Raw genomic sequence first — 11,821 nt, 5'->3', positions numbered from 1 at the left:
ACCTAGAGGATACAGTTGTTTTAGAACACTTTCTATTTAATCAAAACAGGTTTGGGTCCATATGAAACCTCGTGCTGGCGGAAGACTATAAATAACGTACGTCTCTAGACAGTAAGTAAAGAAGAGCTCGCACGGTCAGACACACCTGTGACAACCAAGACACACTGTCCAGTCTAAACGTAATTTCTCTAGGTAAATTGACCTCCAGTAATAGATTAAACTATTGGTCGAGCATCTTTAACAACACGATTTTAATTAGATATCTGTTTTGTACCTTTGTTGTTAGCGTAAAGCAAGATGTCGTGGGTTAGCGGAATGCTATTGATGGGCGTAGCGTTCGCCGTCGCCAGCGCTTACACAAATCCTCCCTTGCCTCCTCAATATGTTGTCCAGGAGCGGCCAAATTACGGAGAAGTCCCAAGACCAACTTACCACCAAACCTACTGCCCAAAAATTGCTGGACTAGAGTCGCATTGCCGACTTAGTAAGGATTGCGCCGTGTGGCACAACGAAGTTTTCTCTTATCCGAACACGGCTTGCAAATTGAGCGATGGATCTCCAGGAACCTGCTGCCCCGATCTTCCGTACAACTGTAAGCATACAAAATTAATTCCATAGGTCACTGTAATTGAATTCACCTTTTACAGACAAGGGAACATCGTTCAAGGAGCCTCCTCTATGCGAGGGTAAAGTTGAGTTGGACGACCATGTTGAATGTCTCGACGTATTTTCGGTGAACGCAGCCTCTGACGTTGGTGAATTTGAGCTAAGATTGCACAAAGAAACAGCCAAACGTCTCCGAGAAAAGGGCATCGTAGTTCAAGCCGCTTCACCCCGAGCTACACATGCCCGTTTCTCCAACCCATCAGAACAGGCCCGCAACGTAACCACCGAAGCATTCGTCGGTGTCCATACAGCAGTCGTTCTCGTTAAAAGGTTACCGTCTACATTAATAAGTTAGTTTACTTTATCAGACTAAAACGTGTTGTTTTCATTTCCTTAGATTCAAAATCAAAACCGACCAGGTTGGCTGCGCTTTGCACAGATTCAAGCTGTCAGAAACCGATTTAGACGACAAATGTAACACCGTAAGCAAGGCCCATTGTAGTGAGGACAAATTGAATTCCCCCTTCCGAACGATAGACGGTTCGTGTAATAACGAAAGACACTTCGTTTGGGGTCGTTCAGTTACTCAGTACCATCGTATACTTCCATCCGACTACGACGATGGTAAAATTTTAATAGATTTTAAAATTCGCCTCCGCGGTGAGCTAAAATTAGCACAATTTATTAGGTGTCTGGTCTCCCCGAAAATCCACTAACGGTAACACACTTCCCAGGTAAACGATGAATAATTTCATACAATTAGCTAACCTTTCGTACGTTTCACGGCTAGTTAAGAGCTTTCAACGAATATTATTCGATACGCTACGCTAGTTTAAAACTTTAAATTACCTACCTTTCAGCGCCCGCCTCGTATCCGTTGCTTTGATGCATGATGTTGACCAGCCTAGCGAGTCGACCACAATCTGGTTCATGCAGTACGGACAATTTATAGACCAGTAAGCAAAACTTAATGCTTAGTCAGTTTAAATTTTACATTTTATCATTATTCGTACCATTTGTCTCGCAGCGATTTGGTGTCGACTCCGGAAATGTCGAGTAAGAATCCTTGATTAAAATATGAAATTACTATTTCAATTAAATAAAATTATGTTTGAACAACAAACAGACGAAGACGGAACACCAGTTGTCTGTTGCAGTGACGACGGGGAACATCTTGACGATGAGGATCGCAGTCACGGCAAGTGCCTTCCCATTGAGGTCCCAAAGAACGATCCATTTTTCTCCAAATTCGGCCGAACTTGCATCCCACTCATTCGAGCCGGTCTAGCGGTAGAGAATATTTAACTGCGTCTTACAACTTAAAGTTTTCAAATCATAAACGTTATACCTTTTTATTCTGAATTACAGTGCAGAACCGATGGCAAACTTGGTCATGCAGCTCAAGTAAGTTTGAGTTACTAGTCGGCCATTATTTTTTACTAAGATCTTCGTATACTAATTTTTTTTTTGTTTGTTTTTTTTTTTGGTTTTTTTTTTCAGCTCAACGACAACACCCATTTCTTGGATTTATCACTTGTTTATGGCTCCGACGATAAAAAGGCAGAAGAGCTGCGCAAAGGCGAGAACGGTGAACTGAAGGTCACTGCAAGACACGGTGGTCCAGAGTTCGATTTGCTACCACCACTCGACAGCCCTAGCCCTCTGCAAGCCCCTTGCACCTTGCCCAAGGAAGTGTCTGGTATTGATCCACCTGCAGATGTCAAATGCTTCAAAGCCGGTGAGAAGCGAATTAAATTATTCCAGTTCAAAACAACTGTTAAAGTCACTACACCCTAATAGGCGATGGTCGTCCCGATGTAACCCCAAATATGGCTACCTCGCAAATTATCTTCTTGAGGGAGCACAATAGACTTGCACGAGAATTGGCACAGTTGAATCCATCGTGGAAGGATGAGCGTCTGTACCAGGAAGCCCGGCGCATTTTGATTGCTCAAGCTCAACACATCACCTACAACGAATGGCTACCTATCCTTCTCGGCCGGGCGAAAATGGCCGAACTTGGCCTGTTGCCACTGCAGAGTGGTTTCAGTAGAGATTATGATGAACACCTCAATCCCAGCATTCTGAATGAATTTGTCGGCGCTGCTTTCCGTTTCGGTCACTCTATGGTGCAAGGAAAAGCTCTGTAAGTTCATTTCTTACTTATATTTTTCACATTATGAATTTTTATGAACACGTCGCTGATTTTTTTAACGTACCTAATTACCTAAAAGATTGATGAACGAAGAAAGGATTGTGGAGAAATCCCTCTTGTTACGTCATCACTTTTTCAAACCACAGGAGCACTACACTCCTGGCAATCTTGAAAAATTCCTCATCGGCCTGGCTACACAACCCAGCCAAAAAGTGGATCCCTATTTCACTGTTGAGGTATTTAAAAAAAAAAAAACCTGTTAAACAATTGTTAGTCAAGCATTAATTTAATTCACAATTTATTGTTTCTAAAGCTTACCGAGCATTTGTTCGAGCAAGCAGGCAAGGGTTTCGGTTTGGATTTGGTGGCTCTTAACATTCAGCGTGGACGCGATTTAGGTAAGAAATCTGAAATTTTTTAGCCGAGTGTGTTAATCCCATAATTTGAAACTGATTGTTAATCTTCATTTCTTTTTTACATCTAGGACTTGGTAGCTATAATGATCACCGAGAACTCTGCGGCATTGGACGAGCAAAGGACTTCGATGGCCTTCGCGATTTATTCGCCCCTGCGGTAAACTTATTCTTCAACAAAAATTCGCCTGAAATTTAATTTGAAATCTTTAAACACAGATCATCCAGCGTTTCAAAGAGGTGTACAACTCTGTGGACGATATTGACCTGTTTGTTGGAGGCATTAGCGAGGCAAAGGCAGAAGGCGCTTACGTAGGCCCTACCTTCCAATGTATTTTGGCAGACCAGTTCTTGAAACTGAAGCGTGGAGATCGTCATTTCTACGATCTAGGCGGCCAACCCGGTTCATTCACAGAAGGTATGAATAGCAAAGATGCTAAAGTTCAAGATCAGCAATTAATTTCATTTCATTGCAGCACAATTGAACGAAATCCGCAAGACCAGCTTGGCCCGAATCGTTTGCGAAAACAGCCACGTTTATAACATCCAGCCAATGGTTTTCAAAACTCCATCTGCAATGTAAGTGCGGATATCACTAAGGTTAATGCAGAATATTTTCACATTTATTTTCTAACTTTAGGAATCCTATCGTGAGCTGCCAATCTTACTCTATTCCCCGTATCGACCTTCGCCCATGGCAAGAGGATTATAAACAGAAGGCCTACAGTCAACCGTGGTAGGATTAACATCATCCATCCTGAAATTCGGATGCCGCGTAGTCCAAAGAATGTATAGCATATATTGTATATGAACATAGTGATCGAACAAATATACGAAATAAAGACTCGAATATCAACAGTTGAGTTCTCCCGCAAAATTTTAGGACACCATTAATACGGGGACTATGGGGACTATATGGGATATGTAACTGGAACCAAAAAGACAGTTTATAATAATAGAATTACTTAAAAGAATCATCATCAACTTAAAAGAATCATCATCAAGAATCTCCCAATTATATCTAAGTGATGGAATTGGGATCGATGAGTTGGGTGGCTCGCGCTCGTATGAACACACAAAAAAAAAAAAAAAAAAAAAAAAGGAAAACAAAAGGTTCTACTCATGTCGTAAAATTTTTTGGCCGCATTTATGAATCCTACCCCTACGGAAGCTAAGGTTGAAATAGTCAGCCATGGCATGAAACATTCGCTATAGTCAATCTCATCGAAATAATGGCCAGATTTTTCTACATATTGTTTTGCCAATAAACTACTTTCTAAAACATTTCGATAAATCTGAAACCTTACCCTATACAAAAGACAGACTATGAAGGACGAGAAAATGAACTAAGGCTTGTTCTTACCCCTGTTTAGTCGTGAAGTAGCCCCAAACATTAGTGGCTCAAGGATATCTGAATGGCTCGCGAAGGTCAAATTACCGGAACTCGAAGAAGAAGTTGAACTTGAAATGAAACTCCAATAGTCAAATTTCGACTAGAATCAATAGCCACACCCAACAACTGTATCTTCCGTGGTCAGGATGCAAAGAGTATTTGCTGGAACTGATGAGTATGGGATGAATATTTTTTTTTGTCCTGTCCGAATTCAGGCAGAATGTCATGGCCAGAGATGAATCTCGGATTTCATTCCATTGATCTAGGAGCAGTAAAGATTTAGAACATCGTTTAAGTATGAACACAACAGAAAACAGACCTTTGAATTCGCGTCGATTACCAGTTTCGTAATAATATCAATCAACTTCTTTGATGCAACCTGTGAACTGCAACATTAAAACTGTATTATTTTATTTGGGGTTCCGAATGAGTTATCATCTTACCAACTGGCTAAAACCATAAAAAAAATTATAACTTCTGGGTTTTTACAATCATGAGGTAACCAATACCACACATATACGGAGCGAAAAGATTGCTTCTTACTAGGGGACGCAATTACCTTGTTTAGCTCAACAAAATTTTACCTCGTCGCGTAATGTATCCAATTGGGTATTCCCCGTGATAGGACATTTTTGCGATAATACTGGTTCCAACAAAAGCTCTGTTGCTAGGCGTGTTCGCACAGACATCCCCAATTGTCAAGGCTATCTCGCCAAAAACAATTGTTAATTGACATGCGCGCAAGAACTTCCGTCAAGGTAACAATGCCCTTTTTTGGAGACTTTCTATCTGATCGAGATTGGTTTTCCTGAATCAAAAACTGGGTGGACACGGATGACTATAAATACGGGAAGTCATCAGGAGCAATTACAACGAAGATCACTTGGTCAGACGTGCCTGTGACTACCAAACCACATAGTACAGTTTATCAAATTTCGCAAGTATTTTCTTTTTGGTGAGTTAATTTTATTGAGATTTATCCTAATGGCCGAGTATAAGTAATCAAAAATTAAAAATTTAATACCTGTGATTTCTGTTATTAGCGTAAAAGAAAATGTCGTGGTGGTCCAATGGAATCCTACTGATGGGCCTATTTTTCGCCGCCAGCGAAGCTTATGGTCCACCGGTGCATCCACGATACGACTATGTCGTTCAAGATACATATTACAGAAGAGGTTCACCACCCTCATACACATCGCCACCACCATCATACACACCATCATACACTCCACCACCATCATCAACACCAACTTACGAGGAGCCAGAGCCGGTCCACTATTGTCCCAATGTCGCTGGTTTAGCCACGAGTTGCCGCCCTACTAAGGATTGTTCAGTATGGTATGATGAAGTTCTCGCCACGCCATACACAGCTTGCAAATTGAGTGATGGAAGCGCAGGATCCTGCTGTCCCGATGTTCCCTATAACTGTAAGAACACAGCGTTAGTTTCATAACTTAATGTAATTTGAATTTTTACACTTACCAGACAAGGGAACGCCATTCAAGGAGCCTCCTGCCTGTGAGGGCGGAATTGAATTGGACGATCATGTTGGATGTCTCGACGTATTTTCTGTGAACGCAGCTGTTGACGCCGGTGAACTAGAGTTAAGATTACACAAAGAAACAGCCAAGCGTCTCAAAGATAACGACATTGTCGTCAAAGCCGCTTCAGCCCGTGCTACACATGCCCGTTTCTCCAACCCATCAGAGCACGCTCGCCAAGTAAACACAGAAGCATTCGTCGGTGTCCACACTGCCGTTGTTCTCGTTAAAAGGTTGTAGCCTACATTATATATGTTAACTTAAACTAAAATCTCATACATTACTTTCCTTAGATTCAAGATCAAAACCGAACAGGTTGGCTGCGCGTTGCACAAATTCAAGCTGTCAGAAACCGATCTGAATCAAAAATGTACCTCCGTAAGCAAGGCCCATTGTAGTGAGGACAAATTGAATTCCACCTTCCGAATGATAGACGGTTCTTGTAACAACGAAAGACACTTCGTTTGGGGTCGTGCAGCCACTCAATACCATCGCATGCTCGCTTCTGATTATGCTGATGGTAAAATTCCAATTGCTATTTAGGTTTCGCGTAAGTAATATGCTAAACTTGCCTAATTTACCAGGTGTTTGGGCTCCCCGAATCTCCAGAAGCGGTGCCGAACTTCCTAGGTAAATAGCTTCATACAATTACATAACCTCTCGCATGTGGCTAGGCTTTACAGCCAGTTACCAGCTTCCTACGAATATCATTCTACAACTTAAAATGATGTCCAAGCATTAAAATACCTTACGTTTCAGTCCCCGTTTGGTATCCACTACCTTGGTTCGTGATGAAGACAAACCTAGTGAGTCGACGACAATCTGGTTCATGCAGTTCGGACAATTTATAGACCAGTGAGTGGCGTAATATTAAAATTAGTTAAAATATTACATTTTGTTAATGGTTAATCCATTTTTCTTGCAGCGATATCGTCTCAACTCCAGAAATGACGAGTAAGAACATCTGAAAAATATGAAATTGTAAATTCATTTAATCTAAGTTTCTAAAAAACAAAACAAAAAACAGACGAAGATGGAACACCGGTTACCTGTTGCGGCGAAGATGGAACACATCTTCCGGACGCCGATCGCAGTCACGGCAAATGCCTTCCCATCGACGTCCCTACGAACGATCCATTTTTCGCCAAATTTGGCCGAACTTGCCTCCACTTTGTCCGAGCTAGCCTTGCGGTAAAGTGAACTGACTTGCACGTCACAATCTTAAAATCTCGAAATTATTTTTAATTAACATACCAAATTTTTCTGAATTACAGTGCAGGACCGATCATCAATTGGGTCATGCGGCGCAGGTTAGTTTGATCCATTGCTCACGCGATTTTTCATTAATCAACTTGAAAAATAATAAGTGTTTTGTATACCTTGTGTTTGTTAGCTCAACGACAACACCCATTTCTTGGATTTATCGCTCGTTTATGGCTCTAACGATAAAACAGCAAGAGAGCTGCGGACAGGCGCGAACGGAGAACTGAATGTCACGCTGAAACAGGGCAAAGGTTTCCACAAGTTTGACTTGCTACCTCAAAGCGAAGGTAGTCCTCTGCAAGCTCCTTGCACGTTACCCAGAGAACTGACAGGTGTTGAACCACCCCAAAATGTCAGATGCTTCAAAGCCGGTGAGTGGCGAGTTGAGGTAATTCTATGTAAACGAAAAACATATTAAGTAACGATATTCAAACAGGCGATGGCCGTCCTGACGTGACCCCCAATATGGCCACCTCGCAAATTCTCTTCTTGCGAGAGCACAACAGGCTTGCAAAAGGATTGGCAGAGTTGAATCCATCGTGGGATGATGAGCGCCTTTACCAGGAAGCCCGACGCATTTTGATTGCTCAAGCTCAGCACATCACCTACAACGAATGGCTACCTATTCTTCTCGGTCGCACGAAAATGGCCGAACTTGGCTTATTGCCATTGCAGAGTGGTTTCAGTACAGATTACGACGATCACCTCAATCCCAGCATCTTGAGCGAATTCGTCGCCGGTGCCTTCCGTTTCGGTCACTCTATGGTTCAAGGAAAGGCTTTGTAAGTTCACTTCTTATTCTTAATTTTTATCTTTTACCTTCAATTTCATGAAAACATTGCGTATTATATTAACGTAACTAATTTCTTGACAGAATGGTCAACGAACAAAGGTCCATTGAGAAAGATATCCTGTTACGTCATCACTTTTTTAAACCGCAAACGCTCTACACTCCTGGAAATCTTGATAAATACCTTATCGGTTTGGCTACTCAACCCACTCAGAGAGTTGATTTGTCATTCACAAAAGAGGTATCGTCTTTTAACAAAAACACATTTAAACCGTGATATTTAAGGTGCAAACTTACTGATCTTTGTTTGTGCTTCCAACAGCTCACTCAGCACTTGTTCGAAGAAGCAGGCAAGGGTTTCGGTTTGGATATCGTGGCTCTTAACATTCAGCGTGGACGCGATTTCGGTATTACATTCATCCTACGTTTTCAATTGAACGCGAGCATTCTGTAATGTACAAATGACGTGATGATCTGTTTTCTTATATAGGACTTGGAAGCTATAATGATTACCGAGAACTTTGCGGTGTCGGACGAGCCACACATTTCGATGGTCTTACCGATTTAATTGATCCTGTGGTATGTACTGTTCAAAATGGCAATTGGCCTGAAATTTAGTTCTCAATGTGTCCATACAGGTTATCCAGCGTTTCAAAGAGGTGTACGCCACTGTGGACGATATTGACCTGTTTGTTGGAGGTGTTAGCGAGGCAAAAGCAGAAGGCGCTTACGTAGGCCCAACCTTCCAATGTATTCTGGCCGACCAGTTCTTGAAACTGAAGCGAGGAGATCGTCACTTTTACGATCTAGGTGGCCAACCCAGTTCATTCACCGAGGGTATGAATTTCAAACATGTTACCGCCCACGATCAGCAATTAACTCTATTCCAATGCAGAACAATTGAACGAAATCCGCAAGACAAGTTTAGCCCGCATTGTTTGCGACAACAGCCAAGTTGAGGAGATTCAACCAATGGTTTTCAAGATGCCATCTACCATGTAAGTTTCAAAAGTAATTAGTCGATGTAGAATTATTTTTACAAATGTCGTACTTTTTTAGCAATCCTATCGTGAGTTGCCAATCTTCCGCCATTCCTCGTATGAGCCTCCTCCCATGGCAAGAAGGTACTAAACCGAAGAGTGATGGATACTATGGTGGATATTACTAGAAGGCTCATTCTGAAATTCCGATTTTTGCTTGGCCAAATGCTGAAACCGTTAACACTCATGTCCTAGACTAGGAAAATATACATTGAACAAATCGGAATCTCAGTATTTTAGTTTTCTCTGGAAAGCGACAGATATTGTCAATATGGTCGATTATGCAAATATTGTTACTGCTATGAAAGGAGTTACCAACGATTATTTAAAAATTAAATTAATATCCAATTACATTTCGAAGGGAATGTCACCATGAGCTGAATGTCTTTTGTTCATGTAGACTAAAGTTCGCAAAAAAAGATAGTCTACGGTTTTAATTGGGTATATGCAGTTGGACATTTGTTCGAATTTTACCCTAACGGTAGCAAAAAGTAAACTGAACTGGCATGCAACGAAACAATCATCTTAACTTACAATCAAAAGAAATAATGGCCAGTTTCTTCATGAATAATTAAATCAGTCATTACCTGAAAGAAGGTGGGACATTTCCACTAGAAGAATTCGGTGCATAATCAGTTCCTTAGGGATCCTTATAGGTGGAAATTCTAGATAAGTCATTGATCAGAATAATATTAATCAATATTAATTTAAGACAGCAAACAAATAGGCTTAATTTCACTGGTAATATGAGACCGAAGGAAAAGGTGAAATTAAGCCTGTGCATACCAATAGCTATCTACTAAGTCATTGAATGTTAAGGAGCTGGATTATCCACGGTCGGCTATGTACCGAATAACGGAAACTCTTAAAAAAGAAGTCGAAGTCACAGTAAAGCAATATCCAAATTTGCTTAAAACTATTGGAAATGTATGATCAATGTAACTTCTGGTAACCAAAGTGCAAGAGGCACGCCGCAACCATGGATAAATTTGACAATTGAAAATATGCGATAGAAATCACCTGCCATTAACCAGCCGCGTAAAAGTTTTCAAGTCAGTTAGCAGTTATTTGGTCCCTCGATTACAACTCGATAGACATGTAAGATTCTCCCCAGGATGCAAGGGATATTGTTGGAATTGCTCAATGCGAATTATATGAAAAGAAAACATGGTTAAAAATTTAACTTGTTAAAATTAAAGCAATATTACCAAAACTTCAGACAAAGGTCGGACGGTGCGGAGTTGATTATTTTAAATCCTGCTCGAGTCGTAGCAGTAGGGTATTCCCCATGACAAGGATTTTTTTTTTTTGTGTTAATACCGCTTTAAGCAAAGACCTTGCCGACGGGAGTGGATGGAAGCAGATATCCATTTGTGAAGGTTATGTCGCCAAAAACCGTTGTAGATTAAAGTGTACGGAAGCACTTCCATCAAGGTAGCAGTATAATTTTTGGAACACTTTCATTTTGATCGAATCTCGTGTTCTTGAATACAATCGTCTGGTACTCACGGATGAATATAAATACGGGAATCATTAGAACGGAATTGAAAAGGAGTTCACTCGTTCAGACGTACTTGTGACTACCTAAACACTCTGTCCAGCTTAAAATACAAGAATATTACTTCTGGTAAGTTAATCATTTTAGCAGTTATCTTACCACGTGAGTATATCGGTAAAAAATTTGAAAATCAATACCTGTGTTTCCTGTTATTAGCGTAAAAGAAGATGAAGTCATGGTTCTATGGAATCCTACTGATGGGCCTAGTTTTCGCCGTCACCCACGGTTACGCACCTCGTCAGTCATATCCCCAATATGCCGCCCAAAGTACACCATATAACAGGAGAGGTCCACCACCTTCTTATGGGGCTTCCACAAGACAGGAACAGCCCTTCTACTGTCCAAATGTTAATGGACTACCATCTCGTTGCCGACCTACTAAAGATTGTTCCGTATGGTACGAAGAAGTCCTAGCCACTCCAAACACTGCTTGCCGGGCAAGAGACGGAAGTCCAGGATCCTGCTGCCCCGATCTGCCTTTTAACTGTAAAAACGTTATGTTCATGTTATTGATAATTGTAATTGAACTTTAACATAAAAAAGTCAGGGGATTGCCGTTCAATGAGCCGCAAGCCTGTGAGAGCAGTGTTAATTTGGACTATAACGCTGAAGGTCTCGACGTACTTGCTGTGAATGAAGCCACTAGCGCTGCTGAACTGGAGCTAACACACCATAAAGATGTAACCAGACGACTCCAAGAGAATCAAATTGTGGTTGAGGTCGCCTCACCCCGTGCTGTACATGCCCGTTTCTGCTACCCATCAGAGCCAATTCGGAATATAAACAATGAAGCATTCCTCAACGTCCATGCTGCCAGCGTTCTCGCTAAAAGGTTATTGTTCATATCATAATGCAAGTTGCAAAAAGCGTTGTCAAACGGAATACTAATATCTTACTTTCCACAGATTCCAAATCAAAAGCGAACAGGTTGGCTGCGCTTTGCAGAAAATCAAGCTATCAGACACCAATCTGGCAGGAAAATGTAGCACCGTGACCAAGGCCAAGTGTAGTGAAGACAAACTGAATTCCCGCTTCAGAATGATTGACGGTTCCTGTAATAAC

The 11,821-nt window shown here is 41.3% G+C and overlaps 2 protein-coding genes across 2 annotated transcripts; both read left to right on the top strand.

Moving 5' to 3' along the window:
• Nucleotides 1–120: 120 nt before the first annotated feature.
• On the top strand, nucleotides 121–4,024 carry LOC130696030 (peroxidase-like). Its single transcript, XM_057519095.1, has 17 exons — nucleotides 121–192; nucleotides 287–592; nucleotides 648–936; nucleotides 1,004–1,230; nucleotides 1,295–1,340; nucleotides 1,467–1,562; nucleotides 1,634–1,662; nucleotides 1,733–1,896; nucleotides 1,975–2,010; nucleotides 2,107–2,344; nucleotides 2,407–2,752; nucleotides 2,841–2,997; nucleotides 3,075–3,159; nucleotides 3,246–3,334; nucleotides 3,394–3,592; nucleotides 3,651–3,753; nucleotides 3,815–4,024. The coding sequence occupies exons 2-17, from the start codon at nucleotides 298–300 to the stop codon at nucleotides 3,912–3,914; spliced, it is 2,499 nt and encodes an 832-aa protein (XP_057375078.1). The 5' UTR covers nucleotides 121–192; nucleotides 287–297; the 3' UTR covers nucleotides 3,915–4,024.
• A 1,598-nt stretch (nucleotides 4,025–5,622) lies between these two features.
• LOC130696029 (peroxidase-like) lies at nucleotides 5,623–9,427 on the top strand. The gene is made up of 16 exons (XM_057519094.2): nucleotides 5,623–5,994; nucleotides 6,053–6,341; nucleotides 6,402–6,628; nucleotides 6,693–6,738; nucleotides 6,868–6,963; nucleotides 7,034–7,062; nucleotides 7,136–7,299; nucleotides 7,383–7,418; nucleotides 7,502–7,742; nucleotides 7,808–8,153; nucleotides 8,246–8,402; nucleotides 8,484–8,568; nucleotides 8,652–8,740; nucleotides 8,800–8,998; nucleotides 9,057–9,159; nucleotides 9,221–9,427. The coding sequence occupies exons 1-16, from the start codon at nucleotides 5,652–5,654 to the stop codon at nucleotides 9,327–9,329; spliced, it is 2,559 nt and encodes an 852-aa protein (XP_057375077.2). The 5' UTR covers nucleotides 5,623–5,651; the 3' UTR covers nucleotides 9,330–9,427.
• Nucleotides 9,428–11,821: the final 2,394 nt, after the last annotated feature.

The sequence above is a fragment of the Daphnia carinata genome, chromosome 5 (genome assembly GCF_022539665.2).
Source record: "Daphnia carinata strain CSIRO-1 chromosome 5, CSIRO_AGI_Dcar_HiC_V3, whole genome shotgun sequence".
NCBI classification, from domain to species: domain Eukaryota; kingdom Metazoa; phylum Arthropoda; class Branchiopoda; order Diplostraca; family Daphniidae; genus Daphnia; species Daphnia carinata.
This window is presented reverse-complemented; position numbering and strand designations above follow the sequence as displayed.

What these genes read in the sequence shown, in the direction of transcription:
- LOC130696029 (XM_057519094.2), top strand. Translation starts at nt 5,652, where the DNA reads ATGGGCCTATTTTTCGCCGCCAGCGAAGCTTATGGTCCACCGGTGCAT. An exon ending in TCCCGATGTTCCCTATAACT is followed by an intron (nt 5,995 to 6,052) that starts GTAAGAACACAG and finishes TACACTTACCAG; the next exon opens with ACAAGGGAACGCCATTCAAG. An exon ending in TTGTCCGAGCTAGCCTTGCG is followed by an intron (nt 7,300 to 7,382) that starts GTAAAGTGAACT and finishes TCTGAATTACAG; the next exon opens with TGCAGGACCGATCATCAATT.
- LOC130696030 (XM_057519095.1), top strand. Translation starts at nt 298, where the DNA reads ATGTCGTGGGTTAGCGGAATGCTATTGATGGGCGTAGCGTTCGCCGTC. An exon ending in TGTCAAATGCTTCAAAGCCG is followed by an intron (nt 2,345 to 2,406) that starts GTGAGAAGCGAA and finishes ACACCCTAATAG; the next exon opens with GCGATGGTCGTCCCGATGTA. An exon ending in TTCAAAACTCCATCTGCAAT is followed by an intron (nt 3,754 to 3,814) that starts GTAAGTGCGGAT and finishes TTCTAACTTTAG; the next exon opens with GAATCCTATCGTGAGCTGCC.